This window comes from Musca autumnalis, unplaced genomic scaffold (assembly GCF_047663935.1).
Source record: "Musca autumnalis isolate F117 unplaced genomic scaffold, ASM4766393v1 scaffold_1, whole genome shotgun sequence".
Taxonomy (NCBI): Eukaryota; Metazoa; Arthropoda; class Insecta; order Diptera; family Muscidae; genus Musca; species Musca autumnalis.
In genome coordinates, this window is record NW_027411644.1 from 298046818 (window position 1) to 298073003 (window position 26186).

Sequence of the window (26186 nt, forward strand, 5' to 3'; positions counted from 1 at the left end):
GCAAAATCGCGAAACCCTAACAAAAAAACCTAAAAATGTAAACTGAGCTTCTTTATCTCAAAAATGGTACATGCTGGGAACAAATGATAAACGTAAATCCTCTAGAGAATTTTTACAGCTACAACATTTTCTTTAGCTCCATTTCGATTAGACTTGCGGTTTCCAAGCAAAATCGTGAAAACCTAAAAAACACCTAAAAATGTGAATTTTGACCGCGATTTATTTAAAAATCCCTACAGCGATTTTTTCTTGTTTTTGGATTTTTCTCATCTATGAACACTGCTATTTCAGAATTCACAAAAATTTTCCCTGTGTAAGCGGTTTTCATCAAAAGTTAGTTAAGGCGCACCCTACATGACATTATTTTATAAGGGGGCGATACAGAATTGAATTGAATTTGAATTGTCCCAATTTGAACTTCTGTATCTCAAAAACGGTAAAAACTACGAAAATACCATAAAGGTCGATCTTGTAGAGAATTTTCATAGCTACAACATTTTCTGTAGTCCCATTTTGATAGGGCTTGCGGTTTCTAAGCAAAATCTTGAAAACCTAAACAACCCCTAAACATTTCAACTTAAATCGCGATTTATTTAAAAAGCGCTCCGGCGATTTTTTTAGTTTTTTGATTTTTCTCATCTACGAACATTGTAGTTTCAGAATCCGCAAAAACTTTCGAGGTGTAAGCACCTTCCATTTAAAATTGTTTCAAGAGCACCGTGGTTAGCATAAATGCTGAGGGTATAAAAATTAATTATAAACCTCCCAAAAACTTATATTTTTTTCATTTTAGTTAGATAAATGTTGAACCATAACATATAACACATTTACAAGAAAATTCCATTCTACTCTATTATGACAAATAGTTTTAATCTCTTCACATGACTTTTTTATATGTATGTTCTATTTCCAGGGATACCGTTCTGCGCCACTTATTTTTCATGCCGGCCTGGTCTTCTGAAGCCTTGATTATTTCAATCTGGGGCGATTTTCGGCAATGTTTTCTGGACCTTTTCTTAGGGTGTACGCATAATGGAAAATTTTGCATAATCGATTCCTTATTTGTTTTATTCCACAACTTTATGTTAGATATTTTATTCAACAAAAATATGAGCCAAATTATGTTTAACCGTATAGTAAAAATGTATAACAGAACAGGTGGTATGTTAACTTTGATGAGGAGTTCTTATGAATTAACTGACAAAAATTTCTTTTAAATAAATTTGAAAAACACCTTTAATCCGATTTGTACTTTCCAAATTATAATCAGCATGCCTGTTGAATTTTAAAAGTTAATTTAGATTAATAATAATTTTAGACTTCATTTTATCGCCATCTAGCTGCAGATCTAATTGTTAGCTTTCCGTCACGATCGGATACTTGCATTTGCCACAATCATTTCGAATGCAAATTGCCCTTAGTGAAGTTTTTAAAGCCTCCAATCAGGTATTGGGATTCCAGGGATGCCAGTATTTACATATATGTATATCGCTATAACAGAATTCATTCAATTCGAAGTTGTTTTTTATTTTTTCTATTAAAATCCTTCAAAATATTTACTTTTGTTTTTTTTTTGTTTTTTTAATTTGAAAATTTCTCAACAAATTTATGGATAGTTGTTTTTGTTTGTCACACGATTAACATTTTGGCACAGTTGGGTGAATCAACACATCTATAGAATTTGTTTTCACACTGAACGAACCAAATGAGCACCACTTAGTGAAATATAATTTACGAACATTTTCTTCGTCAGATATAATTAATGACATATTAATTTGTTGCTAAAGATGTTCCAGATATAATCCAAAAAAGAAAACAAAAAATAATCCAATGCGTCACTATCACAATGTTTCACTCATAATTTGGCAATTTATGTATGTATTTTGTTCGAAGGACACATAAGGTTTTTCAATGTTAAAAAAATACTATTTAAATATCACTATAAATTAGATAAACAAACGTTTTTTTACCCCACAATCAACAACAAATAATTCCCTTGTTTACGCCTTCACAACGCACAGCGTAACGCAACGATCGATGATCAGAACAACCGTATCACAAAAACCGAACCGTACCGTACCCGTCGCTATCTAATGCACGATTAAAGTGTTGCTGCGGAATTTTATGCCGGGTTTGTTGTCGCCCAAATAAACGAAATTAAACGAAGAAGCTCTTCCGCATCTGTCAACCCTTTTGAGATTCCAATTGGCAGCAGTGGTTTCGTGTTGGGGTGCCATGGCGAGAATTTATTTGTCTCATCATTCTCGCACTCTCGCTCGAATTTAACATTTTTAATGTGAGGCCTCTCACTCGTGACATATGCTAACAGCTTGTTCCTTCCGTTCGCTTGTAATTAAACGCAAACGACAAAAAAATAATTAAAAACCTGTGGAGGGCCAGCTACAAACAATAGCAAACACGCTTCATACACATACTATGGCTGGGAATCGCAATCATCAGCATTTCCACACACCAAAAAGTTCACATTTTTAATGATCATTAAGAACAAATGAATGAATAAAGAACGAATGAATCAATGGTTGGGAGAATGAATGGCGAGCGTCCGTCCATACATTTGGTGAAGAAGTGGGTGATGGGCAAATAGCGGCGGCGTATGACGGCGATTGTTTGTCTGATTTGAAGCCAACATAAAAATCTATCAATGAATGAATTTATTCTTGAATTTTCATTAATTTTCTGAAACAGTAGCCGCAGCTATGTGACAATATTTAGTTAATTTATTCGGCTCTTCAATAAGAGAGAGCGAATGTGTAAGGGTGTATGTGTTTGTTTTGCGAGAAGTGGCAAATAAAATCGGCAAATTAAAAAGAATTGTTTGCTGTATATGGAATAAGTGTCGCTAAACTCCCAAAGCAATAGGGTAATGCTGTGAGAATGTGGCGAAAATTGAAATTTTTGGCTTCTTAGTCATATCCTCCACCCCTCTATGATAAAAACAAAATTATTACCCTAATATTAAATACTTAATAGCACCGGAAGTTTAATCGATTGTTATTTTAAAACGCCTTGAGTACAGAATCCATGTATTCAAACAAATGATAACCACATCAAGTTACTGTCAACTCGGGAACCCTTCCAAGCAGCTGGAAGAATTAGGAGGGGATTAGGATTCGAAATTTCCGAAAGCACGGTTAGACGACTTCATCTGTAAGAACTTTTGTTGGAAAGTTCATCCAGGAAAGGCCCATTATTCATTAAGCGACATCTGCAAAATCGCATTTAAGTTGGCAAGAATCGGGAAAAAATTGCAAAATATCTTATGGTCAGATGAATCGAAAACAGTGGGATGGACGTCCAAAAACCGCGCTATACCACTTAAACCGTCAAGCATAGCGGATGAAATATTATGATTTGGGCATGTTTATACACTTTTAAGATCAATGTGTAGTTGTGCTGAAGATCTTAATTGTCGACAAGTGTTCCTCCAAGCCAGAGCACGGCTCGAGTATTTATTAGTAGCCAAGTCTGCGCAAGCTATCATTGCGTACGATAGTCTATCCCCTAATGACACACTCGTGGGAACAACATATAAAAAAAATACAAATGAAACAATCAAATCCCAAAACAAAACCTATCTCTTCCGAGCATTATTTCTTAGCATCTAGGTAGGAGCTGGTAGCTAGCCAATTAACTTTAGTCAGCACTGGAATCTGTTCAGATAAAGGTCACCAGACTCTGTCCGTCCCAAAAGATGGACATCATATGGATGACAACGTGATTAGGCGGACAAGCTCACATATACAAAAGTTTTCGAGGATAACCTCTTAAATCCACAATCGCCCATTTACCTCCAAGCGAGAACATTTCCGGACGGAGAACCAGAACTGGCAAACTATTGATAGTTAGACTATCGTCTTGATCGCTGTAGTAAACGTTTTGCATATCGGACTCCAAAGCAGATTTTTTTAAATAATTCGCGACAAACAAGCCAAACATCATGTTTTCGTGGCCGACGTAACCTTTGTTTCACGACAGCAATCAGCTTTACAAAGATCTTAAAGCCCCCTAATAGGACGAAAACACATGTGCTCGTCAGACTTAAAACGACCCTTTAACGATCCGAGAAAAAAAAAATTTCGGAAATTGGCGATTGTCCATCTACCTCCACGCAAGAACGTTTACGGACAGAGGTCTAAAACCCGCTAAAAGAACGAAAATAATGCATAATACCACGGTCTCTTCAACAATAAAACGACCCTTCAATGAAGGGCAACCTGATTGTCGCCGTGGCCAAAGACAGAATGGAAAGTTGCCACCACTACGGAATTGCGTAAAATCGAAACCAAGTTGTCTGAACATGTTATGGAACGCGTTTTTCACAAACGAGGATTCTTGTGTACACAATTTCGACACTAGCATCGTAGTACAGTGTAGTAGATATGATCGACTGACTATGGATGATAACTATAAATACGAGAAACAAACCAACTTTCAAACGCAAAGGACTTGAAGGGAACATCCCACACGTTGCGAGAACTAAATTATAGAAATAAGAGAGTCAAGACCACCACTACACGGAGGAAAAAAAGGCCTCTCTAACATACATATGTCCCAAACACATTTTGCAGTAAAAATATATTTGTTTGCAATCAGTCCCAAACATAACATATGTATGTTTGAGTCCTGCAAACAAATATATGTTTGGGTGCAAACAAATTATATGTTTTGGTGCAAACAAATTATATGTTTGGTTGCAAACAAATTATATGTTTGGGTGCAAACAACTTATATGTTTGGGTGCAAACAAATACAAACCCAAAAGCCACACAAACACATGTACAAGTGGGCGCTTACTGAGAACAACTTTCAATGTAAAACACATTGAAAAATATGCTCACTTGCTCTCAGTGAGAACTCACTGGCTACCTCTAACATATACACACACTTATAAATGGTGGTGGTTTGTTTAAAGTAACGTCAGACGATTAGGCGCCCGTGTGCGCTCATTTACCGTTGCTCTCTCTACACACACAATTCAACCCATTGAAAAAGCACTCACACAATGACACCCCGTAAAGTATGCAATAGAAAAGTATGGTGCCTGACCCTGGTTTAAAGACATAGAAATAACAAACAAAAGTAACAACAGACACATAAGTACATAAAAATTTCAAAGAAATACATTACAGACTTTCATAAAAAACAAGTAAAAAAGTATCAGTCGGCAAAGCCCTCAGCCTGTGTAAATTGAAACACTTTTTTCCCAAAAAAACGTATGTATTTAGAAGGTTTCAACATTTTGGGCGTATGAACCGACAAAAATGTTGATTAGGATTACAGTTCAAAAGTTTTGCAAAGGTGGCACTTAAATGTATGGTCCGACATAACCCATGGGGTGCCATAGGGGGTTTTTACACCCTTTGGGCTGTTTTCTCAAGAAGTATGGACTTGCCTCTGAAAAAACTTTTACCATCGTAATTGAGGAAGCGAATGTAAGTTGCTCAACAAAAATCAAAGTGATTCGATAGCAGGACTTAAAGTGAACTTATCCGAAATTTTGTGTGGAAGGTACCGGATGGAGTGGACAAATATAGTCCAAATTTTAGCCTGATCTATATCTAGTAGATATATTAGGATGTGTAAAGTATGGACCAAATCGGCCACTCCCATCATCGTGCGCACAATCGATTCGAGAGCACGTCCTAAAGTAAACTCTTCCGAAATTTTGTGTGGGAGGTACCCGAAAGCGTGGACCGATTGAGTCCATATTGGAACCTCATCTAAGTCTGGTAGAAATTTCGCGATGTGCAAATTATGGACCAAATCGTTTACTTCCATTAAGAGTTATCGTGCGTACAAATTTCCGAACTTTTGTGGGGGAGGTACCGGAAGGAGTGTACCGATATAACCCATCTTCAAACTCAAACTAAGTTTGGACAAAATATTACGAAAGCCAAATTTTGGACCGAATCGGTGGAAGTTCAACAAAAGAAATTGGTTTAAGAGATAATTTTGTAAATAGTCTTTGAATTCGCTCAACACGACTAATTTGGGATAAACTATAAGGATCCTAAATTTTAACTGAGGACCGGGTTTCAGTTATAGTCATCTTACAAAACCGAATGACCTTTGAGGGGATACCAAATTCAGACACTAAGAATACCTAGGAGCGTAAAGGACTGCCGTAGGCGGCTTTATAATCGACGAAATGGTGGTAGGGGTCGATCTGCATCTCTTGAATCTTCTAAGGATTTGCCGCAGTGTAAATATCTGGTCAATGGTGGATGTGCTAGGTCAAAAGCCGCATTGGTATATCCCAATTATTTCGTTCACCATATGCCCTGACACTATCGTGAAAACAATAGGGAGCAAACTTACATATGCCCCTATAATTAGAGCTCGCCGTCTTTTCTAATTTCTTGTGGACGGGACACAGGGTGCCCAGATTTTAATCATCGAGAACGTGTTCTATCTGCCAGATGGTGCTAACTAGCTGATGCATACACCTTATCAGCGCGTCACCTTCGGTTTTGAACAACTCGGCTCCTTCTGGGATTGGATCTGTAGTATCTTCGTCGTCTTCGCTAGTATTGGGTACCAGCAGTTTGGAAACCTGCTTCTTCAATGTTTAAAGCGTACTATCTGTATATGTTACCAAATTATCTTACTGGTCTCTACAGAAGAATGTGCCTGTGGTTTGATGTTTCACTCATTGAATAGCATTTTCGGATTTCATTCTGGCTCCTGTGCATCTTGAAGTTTTTCACACTCCCGCTTTTCCATTTATCTCCTTTCTCCTTTTCTACCGATACCACTTCTCTCGTGCGCTACGCCTGTCTACTGATTGTAGCGTAGCCCTATATGCTTCGGTAGCAGCACCATACTCCTGTAATGGGATTCTCTAACGCATTTTTTGTTTAACGACAAAAATCGGTAAATTTGAAACACAAATTTATGAATGAAAATTACTAATAAGAGTTGACAACACAGTTGCTATCGGTAATAATTAGCGACAACTTTATTTTGGTTGCTAACTTACCGAAAAATTTCGTTAATTAACGAAATTATAAGCATTTTAATTTTACCGATTTTTATGGGTAACTGAAAAATGCGTTAGAGAATTCTACTATTGGTCATATCATGGATTCCTTGGTGGAGGTATCTGGTATCAGGGAACGGATTTTGGGACTGTTTGCATGTAGTGGGCAATACTTTGCCACAGTTATCGAGACGAGGAGTGCTTTGATTAAACAATTGGGGCAGTTGAGTGGAATATGCTGCGTCTATCTGTTGTCATTGCAGTTTACGGACGTCCAACTTGAGTTTTATGTCTGTTCGTACTTTATTTGCTACGTTTGATCTGGTACGTACCTTTTCTGCAACGAGGTGGTGGCCCGAGTCTATGTTTGCACCTCGGACTATGTTCTTTGCCGCTGTGGAGTCTATCCGCCTCATTCCATTGTCAGATGTTTCACATAGGAGATTAAATTTCCCGACTATTGGGCCAAAGGCATTCTCCTTTCCTACTTTGGCATTAAAATCGTCAAGGATAATTTTAATGTCATGGGCAGGACAACGGTCATATGTCTCTTCTAAGCGTTCGTAAAATATATCATTGGTCTATTCGCCCTTGCCTTTAACGGGTGTTAAAGGTAGCTCCCCAGGTGACATCACTGGAGGTCAGTATCCGCTTGAGATGAGAGAGGGATCAAGATAAGTCCTGACTTTGCCATGTTAAAACCGGGCAGGACCGTCGTTTGGTGTCTTTCATCCCCTACGTCACCCGGGGCCAATTGATATAATACCAAAAATATGGTAAACCCCAAGATTAATCATTGACTATTACGCATTACGAAGCAATGAGTTGGAGGCAAGTCAAGGTTGTCTTCATATCCAAAGCAGGAATACGTAGTTACGAAAATGCTAAAGACTTTATTTAGAACCATAAGCCTTTCATCATCTCTGTCTTCAAAAGCATAAAAAACTATTATCAATTGGTAAAGTTTAGAATTTGTAATCCAAATGTGTCATGATTTGTCATATTCCGACACTTAGTATCCCATAAAGTACTATGACTAAGCCTAACATTTCGTAATATCGCTGTTAGTTATTACAATTTGAGTTGGAATTTTTATGGCAAAATTTCTCAAGAGTCCAAAAATGGTCACTCTTTTAAATCATCATTAGGAAAATTTGTGACAATTATTGATGTCCAAACTGGCTGACTGACTGATCGAGTTATGTTCTTTAACACAGAAAAACAGGCGACAACAGCGGCAGACAACGGAACTGATATTAATTGAAATAACAAATGATTGCAATGACAAAAGCATATAAAGTTGTCTGGATTTGATCATCAATGGGATTGATCGTCATCCCATCTTCATCATCATCATCACAGTCATCATTGACAAACACATTAGTTTTAGGTACATTCATGACAGCGCGCAGCTTGTGAACTTGTTGAAAGATGTCCACACGATTTTTGGTACATTTGGCTGATGCATGTCTTGCTGGGTATGGTGTGGGGGCCCCGCAATTGTTCTAAATTCGGCAATAAAAATAAATAATAGAGTAATTAAAAGAGTTGGAGGAAGGGGATGAGGTGGCAAACAAACATATGGGAGAATGACAATGAAATACCCCCATCCAAGGCATCAACAATGTTTTTCTTTGGAAGAGTTTGTGTTGCTTCCATTGATTCGGCATTGAACTTTTGTTGTTTCTGTTGTACTTTAACCCCTTAAATGCATGAATTTCACAAGAAGAGGGGGTTGGTTGGTTGGTTGCTGGGTTTGTGATTCAAAGAAAGTGTGTTAGCAATAACCTTGGAAATTTATTTTTGTGAAATGTCTCGCTCCCTGCTTTTTTGGTGTGTTTACATTAGAACATAGAGCAATGGAGAGAGAGAAAAGGAGTGATATAAAAAATCAAATAGCAGGGTTCATTGTCATTTAATTCAAAGGTCACCACCGCGTAATGACGTTGACAACAATGCTGATAATGGTAGTTATTTTGATCAATCTGTTGAGTAAGCCTTGAAAAACTGTTTGATATGCTACCATTAGCCACATTGCAATCAAAAAACCATCATTATCAATTATTTAATTGTTATTTATAATAAAAACAACAATTATTTTTCAATATGTATAAATAGATGTATTCCCATTGTTATGTAATTTATTATTTTTTGATTCAGTTTCTCCTTGGATTTTATATTTTGGGTAATAAAAAACTTCTTAATTGTAAATATTCGTGTACTTTGATATCAAACGATGTTTGTGGTTATAAAAAACAGAATTAATGGAAAATGTGATCTTCAATTGGACCACTAGCACCGCCACCACCACCAGCATCATCAATCATAGCATTGTTATTATTTGAAAAAAGGCGGAAATGTGAAGGGCATGTGGGCAGTTGATATCCAACAACCCCTTTCTTTTTTCATCTTTTTGTTATTTCATAACATGATAGATCATATGATGAAACCGAAAAAAGTTATTATTTTCAGGAGAAAAAAATATCAATATTTTTGGGTCAAAATATTGTCAGTGTTAATGGTGTACGATAATTGGTGGCATGTGATCATAATGACTTATTTAAGACTTATGATATGAATGAATGATAAATTTTGATGCCCTTTCCATGACAGAGGAAGTACTTCAAGCTGACAGCAAGGTGACAAAAATCGCAGAGGAAGGCATAGAGCTTAGACTAACCGCAACCAATAGCCAAAAAAGGAAAGATCATTCGTTTTCCATCCTATGGAAGGTGATAGAAATTATAAAATATGGCCCTAACCCTATATCAAAAACAAGGTCTGCTAATAATGTTATATGTTATGGTTACAGATGATGCCCAAGGTGGGCATATGAAATATTAGAACCAACTTTTCGAAAAATACCGTGAAGGACTGAAAAGTTGCGAATTTTGCAATTGTTTAGTCCCGGTCCACACTAGAGCGTTTTCACGATTTCCATACTAAAGTAATTTTATGAAAATGGTGTAGTGTGGAACTCGATCTATAAACGCATAATTTCATGAAATTTTTTAAAGAAATTCACGCTAGTGTGTACCTGGACTTAGTTGACAATGCAAATAATGAGCTGTTCTCCTTTTTGTTAATTAAAAAAAATAGTGAAATTTAGCTACGTTTTATTTTATTTTATTTTTTTCATTTTATTTTATTTCATTTTTTTCATTTTATTTTATTCTATTTTATTTTATTTTATTTTATTTTATTTTATTTTATTTTATTTTATTTTAGTTTATTTTATTTTATTTTATTTTATTTTATTTTATTTTATTTTATTTTATTTTATTTTATTTTATTTTATTTTATTTTATTTTATTTTATTTTATTTTATTTTATTTTATTTTATTTTATTTTATTTTCTTTTCTTTTCTTTTCTTTTCTTTTCTTTTCTTTTCTTTTCTTTTCTTTTCTTTTCTTTTCTTTTCTTTTCTTTTCTTTTCTTTTCTTTTATTTTCTTTTCTTTTCTTTTCTTTTCTTTTCTTTTCTTTTCTTTTCTTTTCTTTTCTTTTCTTTTCTTTTCTTTTCTTTTCTTTTCTTTTCTTTTCTTTTCTTTTCTTTTCTTTTCTTTTCTTTTCTTTTCTTTTCTTTTCTTTTCTTTTCTTTTCTTTTCTTTTCTTTTCTTTTCTTTTCTTTTCTTTTCTCTTATTTTCTTTTCTTTTCTTTTCTTTTCTTTTCTTTTCTTTTATTTTCTTTTCTTTTCTTTTCTTTTCTTTTCTTTTCTTTTCTTTTCTTTTCTTTTCTTTTCTTTTCTTTTCTTTTCTTTTCTTTTCTTTTCTTTTCTTTTCTTTTCTTTTCTTTTCTTTTCTTTTCTTTTCTTTTCTTTTCTTTTCTTTTCTTTTCTTTTATTTTATTTTGTTTTGTTTTATTTTATTTTATTTTATTTTATTTTATTTTATTTTATTTTATTTTATTTTATTTTATTTTTATTTTAGTTTATTTTATTTTATTTTATTTTTTTTTATTTTATTTTATTTTATTTTATTTTATTTTATTTTATTTTATTTTATTTTATTTTATTTTAAATTGTTATTGTTCCGAAATATTGGAGAATAAAGAAATAAAGAAAAATGCACATCAACTAAATACCTCAAGCTCGAAAAAACTTTTTCATTTAATTATTTTATTTTATTTTAAATTATTTTATTTTATTAATAAACATGTGTAAGAATAAAACTTTTAACAAAAATATTAATAATGATATTTATTTATACCAATAAAATTATGTTTTTAACATTTTTTAATAATTTTGGTTTTGCAATAATTAAGTTGACTAACTGTACATGTTTATTCTTTTCAATTCCTAGATGTTATATCAACATTCAGCGAATCACTTGATAAAATGTTATGTACAGCAGAAGAAGAAGCACCAAAGGCAATGTCGCACCAAGTCTCATGGTCAAGAAAATAAAAAAGGCGAGCTTTCGCTCTGTCAGATGGCACCGTAATTACAATCCCGACCTATGCATTGTTTCTGCATTATCGTTCCGATTATAAGATCTACCTCCAAACGAAGGTGGAACTTTCGCAAAGCTGAACCGCTAAACTCGACGGGGACGTTAGATTTATACCCCCTAAGTCCGACAACTTCGAACGTTTCTCTGGACTTGTTACTACCAAAGCCAAAAAGTGCATCCCAAGAGGCTTCCGTAAAGACTTTATCCCATGCTGGAATGAGGACAGTGAAAAACTTCTCGAAGAATTCCGTACAAGCCAAAGCCCAGAGGTAGCAGATGAACTCATAAAAAGTCTGGACGATGTGAGAAAATCTGAGTGAGAAAAACCCATGTCCAATAGGAGCTTCAAACACTCCAGTCTTAAAGCGTGGCAACTTCTTTGCAAGCTTGGGGCTGCAAACCCCCCATCATCCACAAGTCCTAAGATGGGTTCAAACATCATTGCTTCGCATATAGTCAATTTATTCAAGGCCGAGGCTGAGAAACTGTTCACATAAAACATAAACTCGGAATTAAAGTTCCTACGTAGTCACACCACCCCAAATGAGCCCTTCTCCCATCCTTTCTCCGTATCGTAGAACAGCAGGGGGTGGATTGCATTTACCCAGAGTTGATGAAACATAGTGGTCCCCGTATTAGGAAATGGCTTGCCAGATTCTACACCGATATCCTTCACTCAGGCCGTATCCCGGGTCCCTTTAAGAAGTCAATAGTCATTTCCCTTCTCAAACCAGGTAAAACCCCAGCTGAAGCTTCGAGCTACCGATCGATTGCCCTTCACTCAGTGTGCCTAAAGTTGTTTGAAAGGCTTATATTGAGCCGAATTGAGGAAGAATTAGCGACGTTTATCCCAACTGAACAAGCTGGATTTAGAAAAGGTAGGAACTGAACCGACCAAGTACTAGTACTCACGAATTTCATAGAAAATGGTTTCGACAAGATGCAAAAATCAGCGGTGTCATTCGTCAATCTGTCGGCTGCCCATGACACGGTATGGAAAAAGGACTCCTGCTGAAAGTAAATAAGATCATACCGTGCAGTAGAATTTGCAACATTATATCAGCTCTCCTCAGCGACCGGCTCTTCACTGCTCATCTAAACAACAACCATAGCAGAACGAGAAAACTCAACAACGGCTTGCCACTGGCCTCAGTTCTAGCCCCAACACCCTTCAATCTGTACATCCACAACCGTCCTGTGACTGTTTCCCGCAAGTTCATCTACGCGGACGATATGGCGTTCGCAGTTCAAAACTCTAAGTTTCATATTTTGGAAAAGTCTTTAAAGGATGATCTATCAATAATTTCATCCTATTGCCGAAGATGGAGACTAAAATCCAATCTATCGAAAACCGATGTATGTTGCTTCCACCTCACGAATATTGATGAAGGAAAAAATTTACAGTTCGCCTCAATGGGTTTGTTCTCTCCCATATCTTCAATCCAAAATACCTGGGAATAACCCTTGACAGAACCCTTTCGTTTGAACAACACCTAGATAAAACAGCCCAAAAAATCAAATCTAGAAACAACATCATCCAAAAACTCGCAGGAACGAATTGGGGGCCTCGGACGGACAACTGTCTTCGAACATCTGCCTTGTCTCTGGTATACTCAACAGCTGAATACGGAGCTCCTGTGTGGCTCAACAGTCACCACGTAAAACGATTTGACACCCAACAAAACTCCAGCATGAGATTGACAACAGGGACACTAAAATTAACACCGATAGAATGGCTTCCAATGCTATCGAACATTCAACCTCCAAACGTAAGAAGAAAACACCCTCTTCTCCAGGAGTATAACAAGATCACCGAAAATACCAGCATCCCCCTCAATCGAGATTTATCAAAAGCATCAGAATCCAGGCTGAAATCCATAAAACCGCCTATATTACTAGCCAAACAGATACACAGCGAAAAGTTTAATACACAAACTTCTTGGCTATCGCTGTGGAACTATTTGGGTCGCAGCAGTGCTCTTTTCAACCCACAAAACAGAACAAATGAATTCGATCTACCACGCAAACCTTGGTGTAATTTAAATTGACTCCGCTCTTCCACAGGCCGAACAATGGAAAATCTACACAGATGGGGTCTCGCCGACTACGCTAGCTGTGTACGCGGAGCCCAAGCCGAGTCGATCGACCACATAATTTACAATTGTCCGATGCTATCTTTTCCAGGAAATATTGAGGAGGAACAGTCCCTTTTAACAGACGTAATATCCTGGCTAAAGACATTGAATCTGTAGATACATAAAATCAAAAATAACTCTGTAACTTAAAAAAAATCCATACGCTAAATAAAAATAAATATTATATTTTTCTTTCTTTAATAAATTATACTATTTAAAGAAAGGCGTAAGTCCGCCGTCTTATTAAAATCTATATCTATCTATAAGTGCCAAAAAACTTAGTAGTGAAAATATGGTTGCAATGTCTTCATATGATCCTTTATGAACTATTGACTTACCACCTCAGATGTTTCTATTGACTCACTACTTCCAATGTCCCTACTGATTCAGTACCTCCAATGTCAACACATGGTCCCTCAGCAACTACTTACTTACTACTGACATACTAGTTCCAATGTCACTACTGACTTTCGAATGACACGTTCATACAAAATGTCTATTGGAAATTACATGAGTTATCTACAGTTTGTCAGTAGTGCTGTTGATAATGTCAGTAGTAAGTCAGTATAGAATCCCTATTGATATTTCCTACAGGGCTGTGTAATTTAATTAATTTATAGCTGATGACCTATGTAGCCAATGCTACCTTCTAATAAATAAATTGCTAATAAATAATTAATTAATTTAGGTCATGTTAGGGGAAGTTTTATTGCCAAATGATAATGGGCCTGGCATATACCGGGGCCATTTACATACCACACTCATGTTGTGATGAAAATAATCGAACTTGTAATCTTAAAATTCAAAACATTGTCGCCAATATTGTTTTATATTTAGACACGTTATATAATTAAAATATTTAATTTTTCACGATATAAATACATTTGTTCCTTGTTAATAAAACAATAGTAAACTGTCGATAATTGAATAAATTAACAAGCAGCGTACGACATGAAAACACTGGTGCAAGTTTTAATTTTAGTTCTCTATTACCTAAGCCATGGAGAGACATTAATGCCAAAGGTAACAAATAAAGAAATAATAATTATTATCCCTCTTGATTTATATATTTGTATATCCTTCAAAGCCTTCCTTTTTAGTTGAATTGAAATCTGTCGATGTTGCAACTTCGAATGCGGATCTATTGAATTTAATTGATTTTAGTGTGGATCGTGTGGAACGTGGCGTTTATGGACTGAGTGGAAAAATAATTTTAAATTTTGATATAGTTGAAGGTGATTCAAATGAGGTTAGTTGCCATAAAAATTACAAATCCTTGTTGTATTTTACAAATTCTATTTCCATTTTTGTTTTTCTTTTAATCAACCTACAGATCGAAATGCAACTGTATTACAGCTCCAATGGAAAAAATAATTATCGAACGATACCATTTCATTTGGATCGTCAACATGTATTTAATATTTTGAATACCATTTATAAAGAGGGCGCCATGGACAATTTCAAAAATTGTTCAAATTTGCCACAATTTGAGGATAAATTTCAGCCACCCTTTGTCAAGAATACCTATTACATGGACCAGTGTCAATTTGATCAAGGTGGTTTTCCGGATCGTGCCAATGAAGGTTTCTATAAAATTGCGGTTACGGGTTACGGTGAAGTCGATTGGAAAATGGATGTTGTTTTTAAATTGGAAATTGAGTGAATTGAAATATGAAAGTGAAATATTAAAGCGTAAAAAAATTTGAATTGGCGTTTTAGCAAATCGGTAGGTAAAAAGTCCCATGACCATGAATTGAAATAACTGGTGAGCACAATAAATATCAACCAAAGTAATCACGAAACAGTTCACATTGTAATACAGTCTGTCGCAAAAGTTAGTATGCAACATTGAACTCAAAATGTATTGGGGATAAAAATCACTATAACTTATTAAAAAAAAAACAACAAACAATTAGTTTTATTTGATAGTTACGTAGGTAGTCTTCGGTTATAACAAGAAATAATACAATGTACAACGTTTGGGCCAAATCGCGTTCTCCCTTTGTGGGTTATCTGACGTATTACCTAGTGTAATTGGTGCCGGCAGGCTTATTTGAAGCGTATGGACCATTATCGCCGGAAGTATGGACTTGCCGCCGAAAAATATGAGTTGTTGTAACATGGCGCGCAAGAAGAACTTTGAAAATAAAAAAATATGATAAAATAAAATAAAAACTAAAAATAAGGTAAAATAGAACAAAATAAAACAAATTAAATTATATAATATTAAATTAATTTAAGTATAAAATAAAATAAATTAAACAAATAAAATGAAAATAAAACAAAAATAAAAATGAAATAAAATGAAATAAAAATAAATAAAAATAAATACGAAAATTAATATTAAAAATAAAAATAAAATAATGATAATAATAAAAAATAAACTAAAAATAAATATAAAAATAAAATAAAAATAATAAAATTAAAATTAAACAAATAAAATAAAAAAATAAAATTTAAATTAAAAATAAAATAAAAAATAAAATAAAGTAAAGTAAAATAAAATTGAATAAAAATAAAAATAAAATAAAATATAACAAAATGAAATAAAATAAAATAATTAAAAAAATAAAATAAAATAAAAAATAAAACAAAATTAAATAAAAAAAATAAATACGAAAATTAAAAATAAAAATAAAAAATAAAATAAACTAAAAATAAATATAAAAATAAAATAAAATAAAATAATAAAATTAAATAAAATAAATAAAATAAAAAAATAAAAATAAATTGAGTTGGAGAAAGATCTTGGTAGAAGTTACCACAACTATCTTCCAATTCCCTGAAGAAGATTGAAGAGTCCAATCGAAATATTGGAAAATAAAGCTTCAAAATCAGAAAATTGGATTTTAATTTATAAAAAGCCTACAGGCAAACAATTCTCAACACCAATAAAATAAAATAAAATAAAATAAAATAAAATAAAATAAAATAAAATAAAATAAAATAAAATAAAATAAAATAAAATAAAATAAAATAAAATAAAATAAAATAAAATAAAATAAAATAAAATAAAATAAAATAAAATAAAATAAAATAAAATAAAATAAAATAAAATAAAATAAAAAGCAATCATAAAATAAAATGACATAAAATAAAATAAAATGAAGTAAAATAAAATAAAACATAATAAAAAAGCAGATGGCCTTTGCAGCTAATGCTTTTACCATATATATTTACTATAACCCCCAGTTTTTGTAACTGATTTTTGTTCGTTCGTCTATATTCGCAATAATTTGGGCATCCATAGCTCTGCCCCCAGATGACATACAGACCTAATTTTTCGTAGGCGCGTTCCATATTCAGTAAATAATTCCTCATTTAAAAATTAGATAATTCGTGTAAGAAGAATAATTTTTTTTACAAAAACAGGTGGTAAGTATTATTGTTAATAAATAAAAAAATAAAATAAAATAAAATAAAATAAAATAAAATAAAATAAAATAAAATAAAATAAAATAATTATTTTTAAATAAAATTCTTTATTGAGCTTGAGGTCAGTGTTGGTTAATTTTATTGTTTCATATTTTTCCCAATATTTCGCAATTTTTAAATTGCATCTTCAGGGGATGATCTACAATGACATTAAAAATTTTGTATAAATATAAATACTTGTATCACAGTAATTTGAAGATAAACACATTTGCAAATATTAAAGCGATTATAATTAACTTACAATACGTAAAAACTATTAACAGTCAAGTATTTCTTAAGAACTAATGTAGTTTCACTACCATTGTCTGTTCGTTGTAAATATTGCACTGAAGTTACTACGTATTGCATGATCTCTTTTTTGTCAAATATCTATAACAGTAGGCTGTGTTGTCAGTATCGCTCTTATAGTTTATCTTCTTCTTCGTTGGGATGTTGTTGATGTGCAGCATCTCCAATGTTAGACGTCTGTTATAATTGTTCTCCATTTGCAGTACACGTACATTGTCGAAGTTTGGTATGTGGTTGTTAAGCTTACAGTGGTCCGCAAGCGCTGTTCTTTGTATTGTATTCTGATGTCGTAATTTTATATCAGATTTATGTGCCGATAATCTTGTTTTTAGTTTATTTTTCGTGGTCCCCACATACACCTTTCCACATTTATCATCTTCGTTTCCATCACATTCAATTTTATATATTACGTTATGTTTGTCAAGTTTAGGAATTTTGTTTTTGGTTTGGCTGAACAGACGTTTTAATGTGTTGCCTGTTTTTTGGGCTATATTATATTTATCATTGTCAAAGAAATTGGAATTTTGGAATCGTTCTGAAATTACTGGTACATATAACATAGTTTTATATATCTTCTCTTGTTTATTCCCTTCATATTTTCCTTCGGTTTGACGTGTTTTGCAGTTGTTTATTAAGTTCTCAATTAAAGAATCAGGGAAACTGTTTTTGGTTAGTATTTCCATTATTTTATTTTTGTTATTTTTATGGAACTTGGCATCGCTCACATTAAGGACTCTGTTTATGAGGTTACGGGCTGTATTTATGATCATACGTTTTGGATGTTTAGAGTGGTAGTTTATAATCCGACCAGATGCCGTCGGTTTTTGGTACCAATCTATTTCTAAGTTTTCGTTAACTCTTTTTATCAGCATGTCTAAGTAAGCAATGGAATCATTGTCTTCTTCTTCCATTGTAAATTTTATATTTTTATTAAAGCTATTTAATGTCCTTAATGTATCTACTATTGCACATTTTTCTATAATAACAAATAAATCATCGACATATTTCGTCAATATTGCTGGTTTCGTCATTAATTTTCCCATACAGTCGTCAAGTAGTTTCTCCATAACAATATCTGCCACAATCGGAGAAGCCGGTGACCCCATCGGTAATCCTTTCTTTTGCTTATATATTTTATCGTCGTATTGAAAGTACCGATTGTCTTTAATGCAAAATTTCAGAATATTTAAGAATAGGCTCTGAGACATATTCGTATATTCCTTTATTACATCCCACTTTTCTTCAATTATAGATAGACCCAAATCTACAGGAATGCTAGGGAATAGAGAGACCACATCGAACGAAACCATCTTTTCATTCTCCTTAATAGTCACGTTTTGTATTTTCTTTTTAAATTGCAATGAGTCTTTTACGTTGTATTTTGAATTCTTCGTTAAGTTTTTTAAAATATTTACTACGTACTTGCATAATTCTATTGAAGGCGAGTTGATAGAAGAACATATAGGTCTCAGTGGGTAGTCCTGTTTATGAATCTTGGGTAGTCCATATATCCTAGGCGCTGTTGCCACGTCCGTTTTTAACCTCTTCCGTTCTGTCGCTGAAATTATATTGTTCTTATATAATTCTTCCACCAGTTCATTATTCTTTTTACTCAGATTTGTTGTTGGATCTTTATTTAACCTTTGGTACGTCATAATATCTGAGAGTATTCCCATCATCCTCTGTTTATATTCATCCTTCTTCATTGCAACCGTAACATTACCTTTATCCGCGTTTAATATTAAAATATCTTTATTTTGCCTGAGAAATTTTTCGCTGCGTTCCACTGTCCTGTTGATAAATTTGTCTATTTTGCTCTCTCTCATCTTGTTTATATGAGTGTCCAGCATTGTTGTAAATTTCGTTCGCATCATTTCTTGTTTTTCTTTATCGTTGCTCGTTTGTATAATGTCCTCTCCATCAGCAATAAACTTGAAGAGCGGAAAGTTGGACTTTTTTGTTGGTAGATTGAATTTATCTCCCAATGAGAGTAACCACTTGACGTCATGTGGAAATTCTATGTTCGTCTTGTTAACGAACCAATTATCATTATTTTGTATGTTTAATTCTCTAATTTGCTCTTCTTGCAATTTGTCAAATTTTTGTTTTTGTATGTTTTTTGTTTTGTTTTGGATTCTTGTGGTAATAATATCTTCTCTGTTTCGTATGTTTTCTAGTTCTTCTATTGACATTTGTTTCTGCATTGATTTGTATATCGTTTGTATCTCTTTATTCTTATAGTCAACTTCATCGTGTGTTTGTTTTATTATTAAATTGAGTATTTTATTTTGAAAAATGTCAACGTGTTTTCGTAATAAATTTTGAATGTGATGGTTATGTTGGGCTTTAAAAAGCGAGTGTATGTTTTTCATCGAATTCTTGATGAATTTTGGAATGATTCCATAGTTTCGGCATCTTATTAGAAAAGTTAAGGTTGTTTTTAATTTTGTTACTTTTACCTTAAGATTCTTGTGTCTGTTAATACTGTGCCGTATGTTGTTGTTCCGTTGTGTGTTGTAGATCATGTTTGGTATTCCTTTTAGGCGTGCTCTCCTTATTGAAATTTTATAAATTTGTGTTTATTCGACCTTTTGAATATATATTTTTAAATAAAATTCTTTATTGAGCTTGAGGTCAGTGTTGGTTAATTTTATTGTTTCATATTTTTCCCAATATTTCGCAATTTTTAAATTGCATCTTCAGGGATGATCTACAATGACATTAAAAATTTTGTATAAATATAAATACTTGTATCACAGTAATTTGAAGATAAACACATTTGCAAATATTAAAGCGATTATAATTAACTTACAATACGTAAAAACTATTAACAGTCAAGTATTTCTTAAGAACTAATGTAGTTTCACTACCATTGTCTGTTCGTTGTAAATATTGCACTGAAGTTACTACGTATTGCATGATCTCTTTTTTGTCAAATATCTATAACAGTAGGCTGTGTTGTCAGTATCGCTCTTATAGTTTATCTTCTTCTTCGTTGGGATGTTGTTGATGTGCAGCATCTCCAATGTTAGACGTCTGTTATAATTGTTCTCCATTTGCAGTACACGTACATTGTCGAAGTTTGGTATGTGGTTGTTAAGCTTACAGTGGTCCGCAAGCGCTGTTCTTTGTATTGTATTCTGATGTCGTAATTTTATATCAGATTTATGTGCCGATAATCTTGTTTTTAGTTTATTTTTCGTGGTCCCCACATACACCTTTCCACATTTATCATCTTCGTTTCCATCACATTCAATTTTATATATTACGTTATGTTTGTCAAGTTTAGGAATTTTGTTTTTGGTTTGGCTGAACAGACGTTTTAATGTGTTGCCTGTTTTTTGGGCTATATTATATTTATCATTGTCAAAGAAATTGGAATTTTGGAATCGTTCTGAAATTACTGGTACATATAACATAGTTTTATATATCTTCTCTTGTTTATTCCCTTCATATTTTCCTTCGGTTTGACGTGTTTTGCAGTTGTTTATTAAGTTCTCAATTAAAGAATCAGGGAAACTGTTTTTGGTTAGTATTTCCATTATTTTATTTTTGTTATTTTTATGGAACTTGGCATCGCTCACATTAAGGACTCTGTTTATGAGGTTACGGGCTGTATTTATGATCATACGTTTTGGATGTTTAGAGTGGTAGTTTATAATCCGACCAGATGCCGTCGGTTTTTGGTACCAATCTATTTCTAAGTTTTCGTTAACTCTTTTTATCAGCATGTCTAAGTAAGCAATGGAATCATTGTCCTCTTCTTCCATTGTAAATTTTATATTTTTATTAAAGCTATTTAATGTCCTTAATGTATCTACTATTGCACATTTTTCTATAATAACAAATAAATCATCGACATATTTCGTCAATATTGCTGGTTTCGTCATTAATTTTCCCATACAGTCGTCAAGTAGTTTCTCCATAACAATATCTGCCACAATCGGAGAAGCCGGTGACCCCATCGGTAATCCTTTCTTTTGCTTATATATTTTATCGTCGACGATAAAATATATAAGCAAAAGAAAGGATTACCGATGGGGTCACCGGCTTCTCCGATTGTGGCAGATATTGTTATGGAGAAACTACTTGACGACTGTATGGGAAAATTAATGACGAAACCAGCAATATTGACGAAATATGTCGATGATTTATTTGTTATTATAGAAAAATGTGCAATAGTAGATACATTAAGGACATTAAATAGCTTTAATAAAAATATAAAATTTACAATGGAAGAAGAGGACAATGATTCCATTGCTTACTTAGACATGCTGATAAAAAGAGTTAACGAAAACTTAGAAATAGATTGGTACCAAAAACCGACGGCATCTGGTCGGATTATAAACTACCACTCTAAACATCCAAAACGTATGATCATAAATACAGCCCGTAACCTCATAAACAGAGTCCTTAATGTGAGCGATGCCAAGTTCCATAAAAATAACAAAAATAAAATAATGGAAATACTAACCAAAAACAGTTTCCCTGATTCTTTAATTGAGAACTTAATAAACAACTGCAAAACACGTCAAACCGAAGGAAAATATGAAGGGAATAAACAAGAGAAGATATATAAAACTATGTTATATGTACCAGTAATTTCAGAACGATTCCAAAATTCCAATTTCTTTGACAATGATAAATATAATATAGCCCAAAAAACAGGCAACACATTAAAACGTCTGTTCAGCCAAACCAAAAACAAAATTCCTAAACTTGACAAACATAACGTAATATATAAAATTGAATGTGATGGAAACGAAGATGATAAATGTGGAAAGGTGTATGTGGGGACCACGAAAAATAAACTAAAAACAAGATTATCGGCACATAAATCTGATATAAAATTACGACATCAGAATACAATACAAAGAACAGCGCTTGCGGACCACTGTAAGCTTAACAACCACATACCAAACTTCGACAATGTACGTGTACTGCAAATGGAGAACAATTATAACAGACGTCTAACATTGGAGATGCTGCACATCAACAACATCCCAACGAAGAAGAAGATAAACTATAAGAGCGATACTGACAACACAGCCTACTGTTATAGATATTTGACAAAAAAGAGATCATGCAATACGTAGTAACTTCAGTGCAATATTTACAACGAACAGACAATGGTAGTGAAACTACATTAGTTCTTAAGAAATACTTGACTGTTAATAGTTTTTACGTATTGTAAGTTAATTATAATCGCTTTAATATTTGCAAATGTGTTTATCTTCAAATTACTGTGATACAAGTATTTATATTTATACAAAATTTTTAATGTCATTGTAGATCATCCCCTGAAGATGCAATTTAAAAATTGCGAAATATTGGGAAAAATATGAAACAATAAAATTAACCAACACTGACCTCAAGCTCAATAAAGAATTTTATTTAAAAATATATATTCAAAAGGTCGAATAAACACAAATTTATAAAATTTCAATAAGGAGAGCACGCCTAAAAGGAATACCAAACATGATCTACAACACACAACGGAACAACAACATACGGCACAGTATTAACAGACACAAGAATCTTAAGGTAAAAGTAACAAAATTAAAAACAACCTTAACTTTTCTAATAAGATGCCGAAACTATGGAATCATTCCAAAATTCATCAAGAATTCGATGAAAAACATACACTCGCTTTTTAAAGCCCAACATAACCATCACATTCAAAATTTATTACGAAAACACGTTGACATTTTTCAAAATAAAATACTCAATTTAATAATAAAACAAACACACGATGAAGTTGACTATAAGAATAAAGAGATACAAACGATATACAAATCAATGCAGAAACAAATGTCAATAGAAGAACTAGAAAACATACGAAACAGAGAAGATATTATTACCACAAGAATCCAAAACAAAACAAAAAACATACAAAAACAAAAATTTGACAAATTGCAAGAAGAGCAAATTAGAGAATTAAACATACAAAATAATGATAATTGGTTCGTTAACAAGACGAACATAGAATTTCCACATGACGTCAAGTGGTTACTCTCATTGGGAGATAAATTCAATCTACCAACAAAAAAGTCCAACTTTCCGCTCTTCAAGTTTATTGCTGATGGAGAGGACATTATACAAACGAGCAACGATAAAGAAAAACAAGAAATGATGCGAACGAAATTTACAACAATGCTGGACACTCATATAAACAAGATGAGAGAGAGCAAAATAGACAAATTTATCAACAGGACAGTGGAACGCAGCGAAAAATTTCTCAGGCAAAATAAAGATATTTTAATATTAAACGCGGATAAAGGTAATGTTACGGTTGCAATGAAGAAGGATGAATATAAACAGAGGATGATGGGAATACTCTCAGATATTATGACGTACCAAAGGTTAAATAAAGATCCAACAACAAATCTGAGTAAAAAGAATAATGAACTGGTGGAAGAATTATATAAGAACAATATAATTTCAGCGACAGAACGGAAGAGGTTAAAAACGGACGTGGCAACAGCGCCTAGGATATATGGACTACCCAAGATTCATAAACAGGACTACCCACTGAGACCTATATGTTCTTCTATCAACTCGCCTTCAATAGAATTATGCAAGTACGTAGTAAATATTTTAAAAAACTTAACGAAGAATTCAAAATACAACGTAAAAGACTCATTGCAATTTAAAAAGAAAATACAAAACGTGACTATTAAGGAGAATGAAAAGATGGTTTCGTTCGATGTGGTCTCTCTATTCCCTAGCATTCCTGTAGATTTGGGTCTATCTATAATTGAAGAAAAGTGGGATGTAATAAAGGAATATACGAATATGTCTCAGAGCCTATTCTTAAATATTCTGAAATTTTGCATTAAAGACAATCGGTACTTTCAATACGACGATAAAATATATAAGCAAAAGAAAGGATTACCGATGGGGTCACCGGCTTCTCCGATTGTGGCAGATATTGTTATGGAGAAACTACTTGACGACTGTATGGGAAAATTAATGACGAAACCAGCAATATTGACGAAATATGTCGATGATTTATTTGTTATTATAGAAAAATGTGCAATAGTAGATACATTAAGGACATTAAATAGCTTTAATAAAAATATAAAATTTACAATGGAAGAAGAGGACAATGATTCCATTGCTTACTTAGACATGCTGATAAAAAGAGTTAACGAAAACTTAGAAATAGATTGGTACCAAAAACCGACGGCATCTGGTCGGATTATAAACTACCACTCTAAACATCCAAAACGTATGATCATAAATACAGCCCGTAACCTCATAAACAGAGTCCTTAATGTGAGCGATGCCAAGTTCCATAAAAATAACAAAAATAAAATAATGGAAATACTAACCAAAAACAGTTTCCCTGATTCTTTAATTGAGAACTTAATAAACAACTGCAAAACACGTCAAACCGAAGGAAAATATGAAGGGAATAAACAAGAGAAGATATATAAAACTATGTTATATGTACCAGTAATTTCAGAACGATTCCAAAATTCCAATTTCTTTGACAATGATAAATATAATATAGCCCAAAAAACAGGCAACACATTAAAACGTCTGTTCAGCCAAACCAAAAACAAAATTCCTAAACTTGACAAACATAACGTAATATATAAAATTGAATGTGATGGAAACGAAGATGATAAATGTGGAAAGGTGTATGTGGGGACCACGAAAAATAAACTAAAAACAAGATTATCGGCACATAAATCTGATATAAAATTACGACATCAGAATACAATACAAAGAACAGCGCTTGCGGACCACTGTAAGCTTAACAACCACATACCAAACTTCGACAATATACGTGTACTGCAAATGGAGAACAATTATAACAGACGTCTAACATTGGAGATGCTGCACATCAACAACATCCCAACGAAGAAGAAGATAAACTATAAGAGCGATACTGACAACACAGCCTACTGTTATAGATATTTGACAAAAAAGAGATCATGCAATACGTAGTAACTTCAGTGCAATATTTACAACGAACAGACAATGGTAGTGAAACTACATTAGTTCTTAAGAAATACTTGACTGTTAATAGTTTTTACGTATTGTAAGTTAATTATAATCGCTTTAATATTTGCAAATGTGTTTATCTTCAAATTACTGTGATACAAGTATTTATATTTATACAAAATTTTTAATGTCATTGTAGATCATCCCCTGAAGATGCAATTTAAAAATTGCGAAATATTGGGAAAAATATGAAACAATAAAATTAACCAACACTGACCTCAAGCTCAATAAAGAATTTTATTTAAAAATATATATTCAAAAGGTCGAATAAACACAAATTTATAAAATAAAATAAAATAAAATAAAATAAAATAAAATAAAATAAAATAAAATAAAATAAAATAAAATAAAATAAAATAAAATAAAATAAAATATAATAAAATAAAATAAAATAAAACAAAACAAAATAAAGTAAAATTAAAAACTGTTCTTAAAACAGAACATATGTTCTTTAAGTAGATACAATACCAACAAGTAAGAACAGCGTTAAGATCTTTTCTGGAATATTTTATAACCCCATGGAAGACTAAAAGACAAATTTTCAGTAATTTCGGTGGGATATTGACGTCACAACCTTCAGTATTACAAAAATAGGGAGATATCGTTCTATAGGGGTGGATCTATACCGACAAAATTAGAAGGGAAAGTTAAATACTAATACTAATTACCACATTTCAGATACTTCGATTGATTGTTGTGGCCATAACCTTCAAAATACCGAAAATCAGGAGGTACCGTTCTATGAGGGCTATATGCAGACATAGACCTATGTATATCGACAAATTTCATATGGACAGTTTTATATCCCAAATGAAGACCAAATACCAGCAATTTCGGTAGAATATTGAGGCCACAACCTTCAAA

The 26186-nt window shown here is 32.9% G+C and overlaps 2 protein-coding genes and 1 long non-coding RNA gene across 24 annotated transcripts in view; 2 read left to right on the plus strand and 1 right to left on the minus strand.

The window, feature by feature from the left end:
* The window catches only part of LOC141389784 (aminopeptidase N), a 332473-nt gene that overhangs the window by 207184 nt on the left and 99103 nt on the right, over nt 1-26186 (minus strand). For 2 of the 22 annotated variants that reach the window (XM_073961844.1, XM_073961845.1), the window contains exon 1: nt 1971-2100. The exons of 16 other annotated variants lie outside the window; for them this stretch is intronic. The gene's annotated coding sequence lies outside the window, so the exon portion shown is untranslated. Of the gene's footprint in view, nt 1-1970; nt 2342-26186 lie in introns of those variants that run through there. 4 more of the 22 variants (XM_073961853.1, XM_073961858.1, XM_073961862.1 and 1 more) reach the window with 4 other exon arrangements.
* On the plus strand, nt 14472-15509 carry LOC141389795 (uncharacterized). The gene is made up of 3 exons (XM_073961886.1): nt 14472-14609; nt 14674-14835; nt 14920-15509. The coding sequence occupies exons 1-3, from the start codon at nt 14538-14540 to the stop codon at nt 15247-15249; spliced, it is 564 nt and encodes a 187-aa protein (XP_073817987.1). The 5' UTR covers nt 14472-14537; the 3' UTR covers nt 15250-15509.
* Nucleotides 21419-25544, plus strand: LOC141391372 (uncharacterized). The gene is made up of 2 exons (XR_012409628.1): nt 21419-22499; nt 22602-25544. It is a non-coding gene; the product is annotated as an uncharacterized lncRNA (long non-coding RNA).